At 32.4% G+C, this 18,150-nt stretch overlaps 1 protein-coding gene across 1 annotated transcript in view; it reads left to right on the top strand.

Moving 5' to 3' along the window:
- LOC113402470 (adenylate cyclase type 7-like) overlaps positions 1-18,150 on the top strand; it is a 151,523-nt gene that overhangs the window by 35,200 nt on the left and 98,173 nt on the right. The window contains exons 2-3 of the mRNA XM_064216606.1: positions 906-1,025; positions 8,409-8,544. Coding sequence (XP_064072676.1) covers positions 907-1,025; positions 8,409-8,544 — 255 coding nt within the window. The 5' untranslated portion in view covers position 906. The remainder of the gene's footprint in view (positions 1-905; positions 1,026-8,408; positions 8,545-18,150) is intronic.

Below are 18,150 nucleotides of genomic sequence, written 5' to 3'. Positions count from 1 at the left end.
AGAAAATTAAAGTCAATTGTTATCTCATATTCTAATTGAACTAATGTGTACTATTTGACATTAAAGATTTCATTTAAAGAGGTATTATCATTTTGGCGCCGAATGTAGATGAATAACTTGCAGTTTACAATGAGATTAAATCAAAGCAAAACCTGTCATAGGTTTCGAAACTCCTAAAAATATTTTGAATAAGCATGAAGTTTCGTGGACCTACTAATCATTTATTTTCAGACATTATCAGACTTCATTACATAGTATAAAACAAAGTCGCTTACCGCTGTCTGTCCCTGTGTATGCTTAGATCTTTAAAATTCCACAACATAATATATTGATGCGGTTTTTTTCAATAGATAGATTGATTCAAGAGGAGGGTTTATATGTATAATACATGCACAACATAGTCGAGAAACACTGATGATTTTAGAGGTTTTTAAAGTGATGTCGTAAATAAACACATTTTTTTGCGCTTACATTGCAAACGCTGGCTGTACCCTACGAAATAGGTCAAAATAATGTTCTACAGTATTGTACACCATATAAAGGTCCATGATGGTATATGTCTATCTCTTAGGGATAACCCACAATAACCATTTTTTATCCTTTACTTTTTACGAGAAATAATGGCATATTTTCGCAGCGATTTTAAGCAATACAGCCTTAAATACAATTTGCTTTTAATATAAATCAATATGGCCCATTACAGCATCTAATTTTAATGAATATTTTCGAAGATATTATAGATTTAAAATGCACGGGAATAGCGGGTTGTATTGTCTAATGACTGAAAACCTGTGAACGTTTTAAGACATTCAGTAGTATATTTATCATCAGCATTGCACCCGTGCGAAGCCGGGGCAGGTCGCTAGTAAATAATATATTAATGAAACATATTTTATTTTGTCTAGAATGTCATCGAACGCGTTGAAGGTAGACAACTGGTCACACTGCACTACACCGCCTGATAGACAACCACCACAGCTGGTCTCCGTCAAAGTTGGATGTTTTCATATAAACCCTGCGTCCATGTAAGTAGCAATGTAATATATCAACAATAAAATTAGCTTTAGCGACTCGTCTGCGTAAAAATGCTAAATTTAATTTTATGTGCAATCCAACAGAATAATTTTGCGGAATTTTTACAAAAACTTTAAACGACACTTTTAATCTTTCCTTCTTTTATAAGTTTTATAAGTTTTTCTGAAAAAAATACTGATTTTTTTTTGCACATTATTTTGTTATTAAACAACTTTTTTTTTTTTTAAGTTTCTATTTTCAAATATGATGAAATTTTTTTTATACTAATAGTGTAAGCCGATTTCTGTCCCAGTGATTATGCGACGATAGCTGCAAATAAAAAATCGGTTATGGTCTCTTTTTAAAGAGCTCCAGCCGTAGATGTGCAGAAAAATAAAGAGGATTCTTGATTTCTATTTACTAAATTATTTCAATTCAACGAAGAATCAATTTTAGAGACCGGAAAAAAGTTACTGGTCGGTTAGAGAGCGGTGCTACGGCTGTATAAGAAACTGTGTAAAAAGAACGTTAACAAAATTCAAGTAAATTTCTTTTCAAAGTCCAATGCTAACTAAACTAATATATATACTATTTGAAATTAGAAATTTCATTCAAATAAGATTACATAATTTTGGCGCGCAATTAAATGAAATCAGAACAAAACTTGTATAGGTAGGTATAGGTTTTGAAATTCCTATGAAGTCTTTTCAATGAATGCGAAGTTTCGCGGGCGACTAACTAGTATATTGTTAATGTTTTGGCAGTAGAAAAATATAATATTTTAGAATTAAATTGTTTTTTTTTTTTTTTTTTTATTTATGACATAACTATCTCGATTTAATATTCCTAGTTATATTAGTTTCGGCTCGGCTGAGATTCTTTAGTCAACATGTTATTTTATTTTTATTTATTTGTTGAGAACACACAAAAACAATTCTTGTAACAATTCCTAGTAAAAATAAAATATAACTATTTATATAAAGATAGAAAAAATCAAAAATGATCAGATTGAAATGTACGTTTCAAGCAAATTCAGAAGGACTATTGATAACTATCTGTTAATTACCCACTTTAATAATATTATTACTATTTTATTTTTTTTAATTTAATATTATTATCTTGTAATTGAAAGGTTTTTTGTGCTATATCTTTTTTTTTGTCTCATTGTTCGTAAAGTTATCGCCTATAATAGAGGTGTGTCAACTGTGTATTTATGTGTATTTTGTTGGTGACCTAATAATTAAATAAATAAAATAGATGGGTGGACGGTCAAATGAGCCACTAGATGGTAAGTGCACCGTCGCCCATAAACATTACCATTGGCAATACCAACTGTAAGATATATTAATCATGCTTTACATCAACGATGCGGATGATTGTCGGAATGTTGGGAACTATGATGTTTGGAAAGCTTTTTACTTCAGGCCGTATCAGAGTTTATGAACTAGTTACAAACATGTGATAGCTTTAATTAAAAAAAGGTTACTCCATAAAAAAAATCTTAAAAATGTATGTTTTCTGAAACACTGTTTAACCTGTCTTAGTAATAAGACTAAATAAAGAACACTCGTTCGTCGCGTATTGTGTAATCGGATGATACTGACCAATGAAAATCAGTTTAACGATCAACGTTTCATAAACTTCGAAATAAATCTGTATCTCGTGTAAATAATAACAATCGCTAGAAAGCAAAGCAATTATATATATTAGAATTATTTTGTTATGCAAATTACGTCATGGAACAAAGTTATGTTATTTGTGGTGTCAAAGTCAAAAGTTGAATGTATAATTTAGTACATTGTACCAATAAAAGACAATTGTTATCCCATTTAAAGAGGAAATTTACACATAAGATATGCATAAAGTAAAGTAAAGTAAAGTATTTTCAAACAGGGCTTGGAATAAGTTCACACAGAAACTTCCAGAACACGTGAAAAGTAAATGTATGAGATACGCTGAACTTGGCGGGAAAGGGAACTCGGAAGATATATTAAAATAGTCATAGGGTAGTGATCAATGGGTAGACGACCTCTTTTCAGATAAATTTTAGGAACATTTCTGTTGCTCAAAATATTTTAGTAAGTCCTGTGATAATTGGCGCATCAGGGAGGAAGTCCATGTCCGGCAGATTGATGTAGAATGTTAATGATGAAAGAAAAATGACCAAATATAAGAATGACTACATGTCAAAAGTTAGGTACCCAATTATTTATTATTGATATAGATAATTAAAAGATCATATCTCATGTATACATGACATGACATGACACCTTATATATAAAATAGATAGATAACTTTAATACATTGATTAGAGTTACTTCCACTTTTGTCAGTAAATAAGTGTACCTTTTATCATTCGAGTTTAATTTTCGTTAAGTAAACACACGTTGTAAAGTTCAAAATAGAACACGATAGTAGATACTATTTTCTCCAAAACTTCAGTGTTGTTTATGACATTCGAAAACTCACTTAAACGACGGCTAAATGAAAAAACTTATAGGAATTTCCGCCTAGTAGTAGTGTTTTCATCAAATCACCTAAAACATTTTTATTGTAACCTCTTGCGGTATTATCATGATATCAAGATAAATGTTTTTATGGGTTTTTTTACGCTTACCCACAATCATACCAGTATCGTGTATACTTGGTATTTATATAATCAATATGATGGTACAATAAAATGATGAGCTGAAATATACTTGGTGGTAGGGCTTTGTGCAAGCTCGTCTGTGTATGTACCACCAACACACAAGATATTTTGTTAAAATATATTTTTAGCAATCAGAAGAGCAACTAATTAAACAAACTAAAACTTAAAAATAATCTTAAATTTTAAAAATAATTCGATTTATAATCCAAATTCGACCGATAACAAACAACCGTTAATATTTAAAATGACAAACACATAAATGAAACGAAAAACCACTATAATGAAGGAATTAACTTACTGCTATTATTACCCTTGAGTTTTTAGTTTTTTTTGGTTACTATTTATATTATATACCTACTGATTATTAATTTTCATTCTAAGACCGAATTTAACTTTTCTTCGAATACGAATTTCCAGCAGCGTTTGTGGTCATTTTTTTTCGGCCGCTTTAAAAGAAATTCCCAGTTGTTATACATTTTTGCAGAGCTAAGAAAATAGTAATGTATTTAAAATAATCTGCAAGACAAGTTTTGTAATGTTTTTTTTTTTTGTTTTTAAGGCATTTTTGTGGAAAATAAATTCAATAAAATATTGAAATAATATCGTTTTCCGTCTCGCATTTTTAAATTTGGACCGATAATTATTGTTTTAATATTGATGAATAACCAATGTTTAATCGTTTTTATAAATTAGAAGAAAAAATTAGATTTAAATTAAAAAAAAATTAAATTATTTTTTTTAAGTTGCATTTTTGACTTATTATGAAAAAAGCTATAAAAACATGATAACTCAAAAATGGTTCACTTTTGCATTATGCATATAGGGGTTAAAATTATCGCAAATAGTCACCCCTATCACCACCTAACGGGAATACGTCGAATTACCAATAACCATGTATATACTAATAAAAGACGATCGGATTTAGACAATTCGGATTAGATAATTTTACTTTTAGCTAACATGTAATATTCCTAACATATATTTAAGGAAGTTAGATGAGGGTGAAGTGGCTCCGAATAATGTCTTACCTATCCCAACGTAGTTCCTGTCATAATCTGGCTTTGTATGTGAATAGAGAGTACAGTCTAATCTATGTGAAGTTAGATACACTTGAAAGCTTCCGCATAATGTTTTCATTCATGAGCTATCACGACATGAAACATAAATTCGGTAAACTCGTTCAAAGATCTATCAAGAGATATTAACCAACTGTTTTGAACATTGTATATGACGCGACGCAAAGTTTATTCACAAATTCTTGAACACGACAGTCAACATGAATGGTGTGTTGATGTATGTGATAATTTATAATATATCGTGATATACGTATATCAAAACTGACATACGGTCGCGCCTGAACATGACGGGCACCGATGCAATGATCAAAATGCAACAAGTTAATAATACTAATGGAATATATTTTGTATGTTTGTGGCAACTGTATTACATAATCGGTAATATCCAGCCTTTATGTTATGTAAAGAAAATTACTTGGTTGTCTGTGCAAGCCAGTCTGGGTAGGTACCATCCGCTCATCGTATATTCTATCGTGAAGCAGTGATACTTAGTATTTTGTTTCGGTTTGAAGGGTGAGTGAGCCAGTGTAACTTCGGGACATAAGATCTCAACTGCCAAGATTGGTGGTGCATTGGCGATGTAAATAATGGTTAATATTTCTTGCAGCGCTAATGTTTATTGGCGGTTGTGACCTCTTACCATCGGATAACTCATTTCACGACCCGTTCGCTTACCTACTGCATAAAAAAGTAAGAAGTTTATTTAGGCCGTATCGTACAAACGATATTATAATTAATCTCAAAACTAAATAATAGTATATACGCTAATCTTATATATATAAATAAGGCTTATCAACAAGAGTATATACATAAACTCAATCACTAAAAACAATTCTTTCTTTGTATTTTACTCTAAGTATGCAGACATTTTGAAGGCTTAAAATTTAAAAGGTATTTTTAGTATATAGAAGAAAATTATAAAACATACACGATTTCTTAATGACATTTTTTTAAATTGTACTTTTATATATATTAGATAATATGCTTATGTAAGAATACTTGCGAAAGGTTCTATTGCAGTTCAAAATTTTATTTACAGGCGAGTTTAGTCCAAATGTATGTCTCGTATATAAATATAAAATGATTTACAATGACTCAATCATGCAGAACAACGTGCATTATAGTCCAATCTTAAATATAAAATGAGGCGAGTTAATACAGTTACTTAATATTTTATAAGGGAACATTAAACCGATATCTTTTAAGCTTCGGTAATTAAACGCGAAAGGGATTCAACGTATTTTCATATTTATTGTAAAGATAAACAAACACCATAATTAAATTCTAACAATAAACACCATAAGGTAGCTGTAGCTGTAGCTGCTTATAGAATAAATATTACAATCTTGAGGGTGAAATGATTAATACCTTTATCATTTCGGTTGGAAAGGTACATCATGACTCGGAGGAAACTAGCGTGCGTCATATGAAATACTGTTATTTGTTATGTGGAATATATACAGGCCGACGGTATTTACGAGATGCTATAATATTTTTATGAATACATTATTATTCATCTCCTCGAACACGTTCCATTAAATACGTTTGGATATTTAACGAAGAGAGTTCTTTCACCCAAATGTCCTGATTGCGGCGCTGTAGAGGATATGTACCAAATTTTGATGGAGTATGTTCATAGCGAACCCCTTCCATCACAATTAATAGATAGATCAATGGGAAAATGGAAGAAAATTATGTATAATATAGGTACATACTATAAATAAACGTAACTAGACAATTATTAACACGCTTATATTGGCTTCACTTGTAACTATGTATGTAAGAAACTCTTGGAATCTTAATTCGACCCACTTCCCGGTCTTCGATTAGGATGCAATTTTGCAAACGCTCTGAATTCTGATGACAATACATGACTAGCTAAGAAACGTCATTACAAATCCAATATGGCGGCCTCCTCAAGATGGCGGACTGGCTGTTTGAAATGCACCCCCTTGATATGGGTATTAAATGAAAGTGTTTGCTTTTGTAATTTTTAATGCGTGCTAAAAGCTTGTTTTTTAGTTTTTTTAACTATTTTATATTATAATGAAAGATAAGAATATTTGTGTAACCTACCAGAGAAACATAGTCAGTCGAGTGACTCAGCTCTTAAAATGAATAAAAAAAGGATTATTATATTCGGAAAATTCATTGGCAAGCATGCTTTATGTTTGCTTAAATGATAGAATGTGCTCAAAATAAACGCATCATGTTGACAATTAGCTACGTAATATTTATTCGTAACAACATCAGCAACACCCTTTGAAATAGGAATAAGTCGTATGCAAAGCTGTAACTACGAAATAAACTGTTTACACTTCAATAATCCTTATTACTAAAGAGCTCTCTCGACTTGTATCGCTGAAATTTTGCCCTCAGTACTGATGTGAAAGTTAATTGAGTCAATTTATTTAAAGGCACGTAATTTTGTAAGGCTTGACGTTTGATAAATTGTTTATTTATATAATATCATTATATGATATGTTTATTTTCAATGTTTACCATAAAATATGTGATATAAGTACCAGGGCTGGATTTAGAGGTCCGGAGGCCCTGGGGCAATAAATGAAGAGAGGCTCAAAGCCCATACTAATTTAAAAAAAACTGCACAGGTTTTTGATTTGGATGTTTTTATAATTAAATTATTTTAACAAGTGCATGTAGATATAGCAAATTAAAAGATTTATAACTACTGTCATCTACTCATCGGAATTTTGAAATTTAGGAATATTAAGTGTAGGAGTCCCTCTCCTGTAGGAACCATAGGGCTTTAGCTTCGGCTACCCTTCCTAAAATCCGGCCCTGAGACCTATTCTCGGATATGATATGTCCCACGGGATATAATACGTGGATCTTAATTAAAGATTAGAACCAACTTGTAAACCTCCGACACAAAAATAATATAAGTTTTTAATTCGACCTATTGCCTACTAATGTCCGGTTTTAACCGGATTTAAGGTTGTATTAAATAACAGACACAATAAAACAAAAAAATAACTACGATTGACTATAATTAAATGACTAGAAATGAAATTCTTATTTAAAATCCCGCCCGAATTAAAACAATAACGAAAATTAAATTTGATAGTAATATATATAAAACTATACATGTTAGAAAGAGACAGAGAGAATGTGATAGAGAAGGAAGGACCGCGTCGAGGCGTGACGATTTCTGCCAATTAACACCGCGTAAAAGAACTTCGTTTCAAAAGTTGCCGAAGTGTTGTGAGCAATTTCTACTTTGATTTGAATGGTATTAATATAATATGGTAGCTGACTTGATGCTGCATCGTGATCTGGATTCGGCAGGATACACAATTCCTGACCAGCATTCAACAGAGCACCTGTTTGAGCTCACTCGAATGGTGTATTGACACCTATTCACTGGAATAGGCTTTTTATAGACGTATATACTCGCTTTTTGCAGTTGAGGTTTTTAAAATTTGAAATAAGTGTGTAAGTTATAATTTGTCAAATGAATAAGAATTTTTTATTAATTTATGTACATAATTCATCTCATATTCGGTGGAGAAGGTAGACGACCAAGAGGAAACCTGAATATGATGAAATTCTTCCACCTGATTTTCTGCCTTTATAGCTACTAGAGCAACGTGATGGTATAAGATAATTACTTATTATATTTCAAAGGGTCAATGGTTTGTCCTCAGACAAGGTCGAAGGATATTTCTGCTGCAAATGGTGGTGCTATGCTTCGTGCCTCATGCAGCGCTCATAATCCAGAACTGCTCAATAATGGCTCAACTGTCGCAGACCTTCGACGCTTCATTATTTTTAAACACAGAGGTAATATTTGTAGACTATTCAGTAGCCATAATATATGTAGATTAAACTTTATTTAATTAATATAATGTGCTTAAAATTTAATTAGTAAAGAATATTTTCATTTGATTTATTTCACAATAGAATAGTTTATACTATATGACGATTAAATAGAATAAAAAGTTATCTTACTAAAGCCATTTCTAATTTTGGATACATTCAATTTGCCGATGGCAATCGATGGCTGGAGCAGAGATGGCCCAATGGTTAGAACGCGTGCGTCTTAACCGATGATTGCGGGTTCAAACCCAGCCAAGCACCACTGAATTTTCTTGTGCTTAAGTTGGAGCACCCCGCTGCCCAGCCCAGCAGTGGGAAATTTAAGGGTGTTAATTTATGTAAATCGATGGAACGTGTATCATAGTTATTGGTGACATACGACTGGAGCTGTTTTCTGTCATCTTGGTTCATAGCCTGAAGAGAATTGTCATTTAAGATAACTGTCTTATCCTCTTAACTTAACTTGGCGATGATGATATCAGTCACGATGGCAAATTTCAATGGAGCCTAGCTAATTAGCCAATTGCACAGGATATATTGTAGTAACAACTGTGTGTGCAAGCACAGGTGCAATCTCAACTCCTCCAATCACTAAATCTCGGTCGATAAAAGTAGTACTACGACCCCGAGTGCTTTTGTAGTTTTTTAGGATTCCGTGAAACGTTTGCTTAAAGGAAAAAAGGAATCCTTATATATACCCTTCTATAAGATCACTTCGTTATCACGAATCATGAAAAATCTACTTGTCCATCAAGGCCATTTTTCTCAGGGACTCGTAGCGGTATAAAATTAAAATTAATACCCAATACTGAAGTCTGTGGTCCCCTGGAAATGTAAAAATTTAAACCTCTAGTCTACGCAATCAAAATATATGATCGTATAAGTCGCATCTTTCATACATTGGCAAAGGTAACATCTTACATCAGCGTCTATTTTTCTATATGTCTGGTGGTACCAAATTCTCAGTGCGCGAGTCCGAAACGTATTTGCCCGGTTTTATTCACCGTACGAATTACTGATGGTAGGGTACTTATCACATATTCTGCCGAACAAAATTACTTCATTTTTTTATGTTAATACTGTTGTGTTCCGATACTGTGAGCCATGGTTAATATTTCATGCAATATGACCTGTGGTGACCACCATAAGGTACCAGTTTGACTACCTAATATAGATTTAACATAATAACATAACATAATCAGCCTGTAAATTTCCCACTGCTGGGCTAAGGCCTCCTCTCCCGTTGAGGAGAAGGTATGGAGCATATTCCACCACGCTGCTCCAATGCGGGTTGGTGCTATACACATGTGGCAGAATTTCGTTGAAATTAGACACATGCAGGTTTCCTCACGATGTTTTCCTTCACCGCCGAGCACGAGATGAATTATAAACACAAATTAAGCGCATGAAAATTCAGTGGTGCCTGCCTGGGTTTGAACCCGAAATCATCGGTTAAGATGCACGCGTTCTAACCACTGGGCCATCTCGGCACGTTATATAGATTTAAACAAAAGCTGTATCACGTTCATGAAATCATTCCTTGGCCTTGATAATGTATTGGAACGTACACTTCTAAATTCTAAGGAATGGTTACATAAAGCGTTATATACGAGTTTGTTTTAAATTAAAGTTTATCGTTCAAAAATAAAATATGTTCATCATAAATATTTAACACCAAAAATATGGGTATGCTGTTTTAAATTCCGTTCCGAGATTTGTCCCACGCATACCAAATTAAATAAAAGCTGAATTTTTCAACATAGGTTTATTTTATAATATTATAATTTTATAGCGTATTTTTAAATTATTTTGTATGAACTTTACCCTTACGAGACATTCGGAGACAGCTAAGATAGATGTATTACATTTTGTTATACATTTACATAGCCTAGCAGTTGAAACAAGAGCGAGTCGGACTCACGCACGAAGGGTTCCGTACCATTATCTATAAAACCGCTAAAAAAATCATGTCTGTTGTATCGGAATCCCCTTAAATGCTTATTTTATTCTGTTTTTTAGTGTAATAGCGGCAACAGAATCACTCTGTGAAAATTTCAAGTGTCTAACTATCACGGTTCATTAGATACAGCCTGGAGACAGACGGATAGACGGACGGAAAGCGGAGTCTTAGTAATCGGGTCCGTTTTACCTTTGGGTATGGAACCCTAAAAAGGTAGAATCTTTAATAAGATTCCAAGGTCAATACGGGACTTTTAGATTCAACATTTGAGTTCTGTAAATAGGAATATTGGATCACGTAGCTTTTCGTATTAGATTAGTAGAACTTCTTGACCGTATCATTGATGTGGCTTGAAATAAAATTAATATAAGTAGATATATTTTCGAATAACTTGAATATGTTCCAGTTTAATGGCACATACCAGTGGCAGTACAGGCTTTTTTGTAGAGAATTACTCTGTAGTAACCCGGGGTTTCGAAGCTCATAAGATTTAAACTCCAATCCGTCGGAAAGCACTGATCTCTCTGGTAACTAAATTTATAATAAATAAAATACTTTTATCTATATAAAACTGAGTTTATTGTTATCCTAATGGGATACTAAACCAATTTTTTATTATTGTCTTAAATCACTTAGGTAGTTCTTGGAAACATATTAAACTCAACACAGGCTCGTTGGACAGGTTAATAACGTAAAACGCCGCAGCTTTCGAGTTCGAGGGTAAAACACAGGTTAGACGAACAAAAAGGTTTGGGTTAATCTGTGAAAAAAAATCTAGGTAGCAGTCCGAATTCAGAGACTTGGAATTGTATACACTGCTGTACCTCGGAAAGTATTTAAAGCTGTTAGTCACACACGTGAACTATTTCCGAGCGTGTTGAATTTTCCCCTGGATTTCTCTTCCCTTCCCTTCATTGGATTATGAGAGTGAGGAATATAGATAGTACCTAAGTTTGTGCACAGTTTTGGGCACTGTAATAAGTCCTGAGCAGTTCTATAGTGACTGAATACATGGAAGAATAACCTTATAATTTTCTTCTAGAATTCCATAGAGAACTAACGGATTAAATCATAAACATTTGTTCGTTTTATATAAATAATTCTAAAGCTAGCTTCGAGTAATAATTTATATTTAAAATAAAATCTAGTTTTCACGAGCATTTGTTTTTTATTGATTATAAATATTGGTTTTTTATTTTATTTCGCCCACAGGATCGCAATCATGGTCCACTTGGTGGTAGGGCTTAGAGCAAGCCTGTCTGATTTGGTATCACCCACTCACCATATATTATATTAGCTAAGCAGTAATACTTTCTATTCTTGTGTTCCGGTTTAAATGCTGAGTGAGCCAGTGTAACTAGGTTGATGGCGCAACGGGGATGTTAGTTAAACATTTCTTACGGCGTCAATGTCTATGTGCGGTGGTGACTTACTAAGTGGACCATTTGTCCGTCCATCTACCTATTTTATAAAAAAAATGGTTCTAGCATTTACTCCAAGTTTTCCACGCGGTCGTGATTTTTACAATAGTTTTCATTTAGATTTGTATATTCTTAGGTACATAAGTCTTCTAAGTTAACTTTTATACCTTATTTAAACATTTTTTTTTTTGTAAGACATACAAGGACATGTTAAGGAGCCATAAAATGTCAAATGTCATTCACGTTCGCAATAATCGCATTCAATTTCGTATGTACGTCACGAGTAATGATGTATGATTACCATGTAGACGGTCAAGCACGTTATTTAGCGAACATCAGTTATTTTTACAATAAAGTATAAATAATAATAAATAAATAATAAATATTGGACAACATCACATACATTACTCTGACCCCAATGTAAGTAGCTAAAGCACTTGTGTTATGGAAAATCAGAAGTAACGACGGTACCACAAACATCCAGACCCAAGACAATATAGAAAACTAATGAACTTTTTCTACTCGACCACGGAGAGATAAATGAGAATTCACAATTCACAAGGGAAGTTAGAAGGTGGTTTGTTTTCTACCAGAATTTTATCCTTATCGTAACTACACAGTGCCCAATATTTATTCAATGTCCATATCTATAAACAGCTTTGCTTTGTTCTAGTCTTAAGGTTGAGTGACAGAGTATAATTACAGAATAACGTTATCCGTTAAAGCCCTACGGTTGAAGGCGCAATGATGTTGCGAGGGAGTTAATACCAACACATACAATGGCACTGAATGACTTGTACATACTGTACCACCAGGGATTTGTTTGTCTGCCTATCAATATATTTTAATAGAAGAAAATGTTCTTTAATGAACATAATAAGAATTCTCTTCTTTTATTCGTTACGAATTAATGTATAATCGAGAATTCACATCAAATAACATTAATAAGTGTTATTTTTAATTACAAATTATAAAATTTATCAAACATTAATTTAAAAAAAAAATCACAAATAATTTCACTAAAAATAGATGAATTAGATATTTTCATATTTTTCCTCAAATGTGCAACAATAAAGTTCTATAATAAACAAAAATACGACTAAAATATTTAAAAAAAAAAATGTGGTTGCAAATAAAATTAACAGCGCATATAAATCCATTCTTTAACTTAACAAAACAAAATAACAATTCTAGAAACATCTTTTTTTTTTCAAAATAACCGTTTTTTTTAGAACAAATGAGGTAATCGTCTTGTTGCGTGCTCGTTAATATTATAAATAGTTAACATCAGAAATAAGCAGCACTTTTAGATAAATAGCGATCCGTCACGAACTTGATCGATCGAAATTTCTCAAATAACAATATTTTGAAGGTATAGGTTATTCGTTACAACAATACAACATTTTTGATGGGAATTAGACTGGTTTTTTTAAATCTAAAACAATATTTTTATGTTCTGTTCTGAGGGCACCGCTCGTCGATTATATTTTGCTTATTCTCATAGTATTATTTCATATGGTATATTAGTTTGGGGTAACGCTGCAGATATTGAATCTGTTTTTATTTTACAAAAGACTAGTACAGTCTATTTATATTCTTGGAGCTAGAGACTCGGGATGATTTTAACAAAGTAGGGATACTCACTGTTGCGTCACAATATATTTACAACAGTATTATGTATTTTCACAGTAGCATTGATCACTTTGATAGAATCAGTGATAATCATTGTGTATGTACGAGACGTAAGGATAAGCTTATAACTCCAAGTTTCCGACTCCGCAGAGTCAATAAATCCTTCTTGGAACAAGGTATCCGTTTCTATAATAAATTTCTGCAGATATTTTTAACTTTGCCGATTAATAAATTCAAATCATTTGTAAGAAATACATTGGTATAAAAAGCATATTATTCAATACTAGATTATATAGATGATAAAAAAGCGTGGAGTTAATACTTGGCTTCTTCCAGACAGGATATATTATAAATAGATATAATTGTATTTGTCTAATATAACTTTGTATTTTAAATGTTGAAAAAGAGTAACGTTAGAGTTTCTTGTCGGTTCTTCTCGGTAGAATCTACATTCCAAATCGGTGGTAGCTTCACTTAATATAGTTTGTAAAATAACGATTCAACAGTGCTTTCAAAAGCCTAATTAACTAAAGTATATTTAGATTTTTAGAATGTTTTTTTTTTTTAATATGACCTTGAAAAAGTCAAGTCATATTGAATGTATGCCAAGAAAATATTTGTCCGCGCTACTCTGAGATTTGTTACGTTTGTACACTGTTATTTAACGCAGCGAAGTTTCCAACTTATTTACGCACGTAAACACCGGTTGTGACAATTGGAAAGCGAAGCGGCGCCAAGTGACGTACAAACAAACTCTACCACTGTCTAATTATTGACAGTGTGTGGGCATTTTGCGTCTTACGTTTTAGAGTTAAATTTCTCAAAATATATCTGGATATAATACACTGAGATTCAGGTTTCAAATCAAAATCAAAATATTCTTTATTCAAGTAGGCTCATAAAAGTATTTGAATCGTTATGTTACAGCGTTGAATTAAATGGACGTTTACCACTTGTTCGGAAAGTAGATTCTACCGAGAAGAATCGGGAAGAAAGTCAGTAGTTAAATTTTTCCATCATTTTAATTTCATAGTATGTTAGAAAAGTTTATTATATCCTGCCTAGAAATTAATAAATATAAAGTCCACGCTTTTTTATCTTTAATATAATCTTGTATTGAGTAATATGCCTTATAGTTCAATGTTGTTTTTGACATGAGCTTTATTTTTTTTTTATTTCAAACGCAAAGGAAAATCTTAGGTCGCTTAGTTGGAACAGCATGGGCTCTGTAAGGAATAGTTAATATTGTCGAATTCTACGATATCCAACTACCATTAGCTGGATCATTTTATTTTCTTTATTGGCAGAATTCAAATTTCAAATTTCGAACAGGTTAGAACCCGAATTTAGAAATTGACGTTATATTTACTTGAGATGAAAGTAACATTATAGTAGTATGAATCAACTCGCGTGAAGCATTGACTTTTAATATGCCCGATTTAAAAAGTTTTACTTTTTTTAAATATGGAATTAATCATCCATGAATTAGAATCTTGAAATCCGTTACATAATTTAATTTCTATCTGTACACGATTTACTGGAAGAGACTACAATCTCATTCATTTGTATATTTATCTTCTTGTAGTACGAAGTAGTTGGAAACAGGGAAATAATTTAATGAATGAGTGTGAAAATAATACTGCTAAGTTGCTGCAGTAAAAGATAAGTTTTCAGGTACAAAATTAGAGAACAGAACAACGCGACCAACTGAGATGGATACAACTTCTGTAAGACATCGGTCGAATTTCACAACGTCTTTGTCTGATTAATAGAATCTAGTTAAATTTTTTTGAATCAGCTTTGCATATGGACCACTTCTTGATAAGAGGCCATCACCATCCATGGACGTGGGCAGAGTAACAAATATTAATCAACCTTTACATTGGCAATGCGTCACCAAATTTTGGAACTAAGATGTTATATTTCTTGTGTAGTTACGTTGGCGTAAATACGCTTCAAAACGGAAAACAATAATACTAACTATTGGTGTTTGGTGATAGAATTCGTGATATGTGAGTGGTACCTACTTAGACTGCACAAAGATTTACCGCCAAGCTATGGAGTAACCAAACAGTTACAAATTATATATTTGTACCTGCAGTCTAAAGAGTTGAACTTTGATTAATTGTATAAAAACACTTAAGGGTAAACATAACAATACATTATACCGTCTTATTGACCCCATTGGTGACAGGAAAATGAATCAACGCTGTTGCAATTCTCTCAGAGAATCGAAACGGGGATTGAACGCAAATAATATTGTAGCATTCTTGACACAATTCCACCGGATCTTGATTTGGATAATAATATTAATTAATAAATTTTCGTCCTTGAATCAGGGGATCGTGATGTAGGTATTAGATAAAAGTATGTCTATGGAATTATTTAGTGTTCAAGTTTGCTTAAAACAAATTTCAGCAAATTCGGTTAAGCCGTAAAAGCGTAACAGACTGAGTTATTTTCGCATGTACGAGTATAATATTAGTATAGATCATAATCATCATAATATTAGTATAGTAATCAAAGCAAAACTTACTTTATTCAAGTAGTTTATTACTAGTTCCTTTGTATCGTCTATTTACGGGTTTAGATTATAATGTAAATCTCATATCGAATTTCGGACACATATGTTGCGCGAGTGAGGACGTAATTACACGTCCACGCTTTTTTTTCTCACTCCTTGACAGAAAACCTAATCTTCATTTGGCGTTCCTTGGGGATTAAACTCAGGACATGTACGATATCTATTAGCTATTAGACCAAAGAGGCAGTTCAAATTATAATAAACAATTTTATAAAAATGGAGTTATTATTTAATATGAAATAAGTTTCATAGAAGACGATAAACTTACGGTTCTTTGTACTCATACCACATATTATACGAGAATTGTTCCGCAGTTACTTATTAACTTACAAAGTTAATAATTTAGTTTTCTAATCTCCTGTTGGAAATAGCTTGGGAAAATTGAAATGACGGACTGGATAGCAAAATTAATGCTTTTGTTTAGAGCTGAGACAAGTAAAACCTTATTTTATTATAAAGTAACTTCTCATGCGAACTTGAAAATATTACCCTCTGCTATTCAGCTTAGCTCGTCATAATTAAACTTCAGCTATGAGTTCTTTTTAAATATTTGAAAATAGAACTCGTTGAACGAAGATCGCAATTACAAATCCTTAAAATTTATATGATTTTGTGTTTATTTAATTGAAATGAAATTGGTGGTGAAGAAAATAGTCGTGAGGTAACGCGTTTGTGTTGGATGAAATTCTGCCTTAAATGACTGTATCCCACAACTACAGAGCACCATGTTGGAATTCTTAAAGGACTCTATCGGTTAAGTGCTCAGTTACTCAGTAATATAACCCTTTCATTACTCATATTCGACTTCTAAGACTACTTGGAAATTAATATTTAAATTTTGCTTCGACTGTTAACGTATTAATATAAACAGATAATGTTAGAAAATCTACTGTACTATAAAAACCCATTGTTTTCGTTTGAAATCACTGAAATGTTTTCGAGAAAATCGAACACAAATATTTTATTCAAATAAACAGATACAGGATCCAAGAAAATTTCCCACGAAATCGTTTAGAATTTTTTTTAATAGTTGTAAGTAAACAGGCGAGCAAATGGGCCGTCTATGAGAAATATTAACCATTTCTTATATCACCGATGCGTCACGAACCTTGGGAACCAAGACGTTATGTTATGTCTCTCGTGGCCGTAATAACACTTACTTATTCACCCTTCAAACCGTCACACAAATCGTTGTATCGACTAAGTATTGCTGTTTGGCGGTAATATCTGATAGATGATACCTACCCAAACGGGCTTGGTCAAAACCCTAACACCTAACAATCTTTCCAAGTCGTCTAATTCGCCCGAAAACAGAATGTTCATTACAGTTGAAATGTTTTCTTAATTAAACTGAAAAAATCATATTTATACTGCAATAATATTACAAGGCATTTAATATTAAAGTAAATTAAAATATACAAAGGCGGATTTATGCCAGGGAGGAATTTCATTCGGCCAGCGTTAATGTGCAAACTGCAAAGATGAATATTATGTTTTATTTTACATGTAATTAAGAACTGTTATTGTTTGAAATACTGAAATATAATTCAGTGAAAGGTTTACGTTTGTAGGTACTCGTAGTACGATTTTATAGGTTTCTTGAAAGTGTTTTTATATAAAAAGGCCAAACGCATTGGCTCTGCTGATGGAATATAGTCGTTATCGCCCATCTTCTATATATTATAAAATTGGAGTGTCTGTTTGTATTATTAAAATAATCGCTATTTACTAAACGTATATGTATGTATACACGGTACAATGGTACATATACCAATTTAACATTTTATTCAATTTTTGTCGGTCTGTCTGTTTTTACCAGCTAATCTTTGGAACGGCTCGACCGATTTTGACGAGATTTTCACTGACAGATATGTCAGTGAAAATGGTGATGTAATAAGTTGCAATATTTTTTTTTTGTTAAATTCAAACGCGCACGAAGTCGCGGGCACAGCTAGTCTCCTTTATGCCACAAG

The sequence above is a fragment of the Vanessa tameamea genome, chromosome 13 (assembly GCF_037043105.1).
Source record: "Vanessa tameamea isolate UH-Manoa-2023 chromosome 13, ilVanTame1 primary haplotype, whole genome shotgun sequence".
NCBI lineage: Eukaryota > Metazoa > Arthropoda > Insecta > Lepidoptera > Nymphalidae > Vanessa > Vanessa tameamea.
This window is presented reverse-complemented; position numbering and strand designations above follow the sequence as displayed.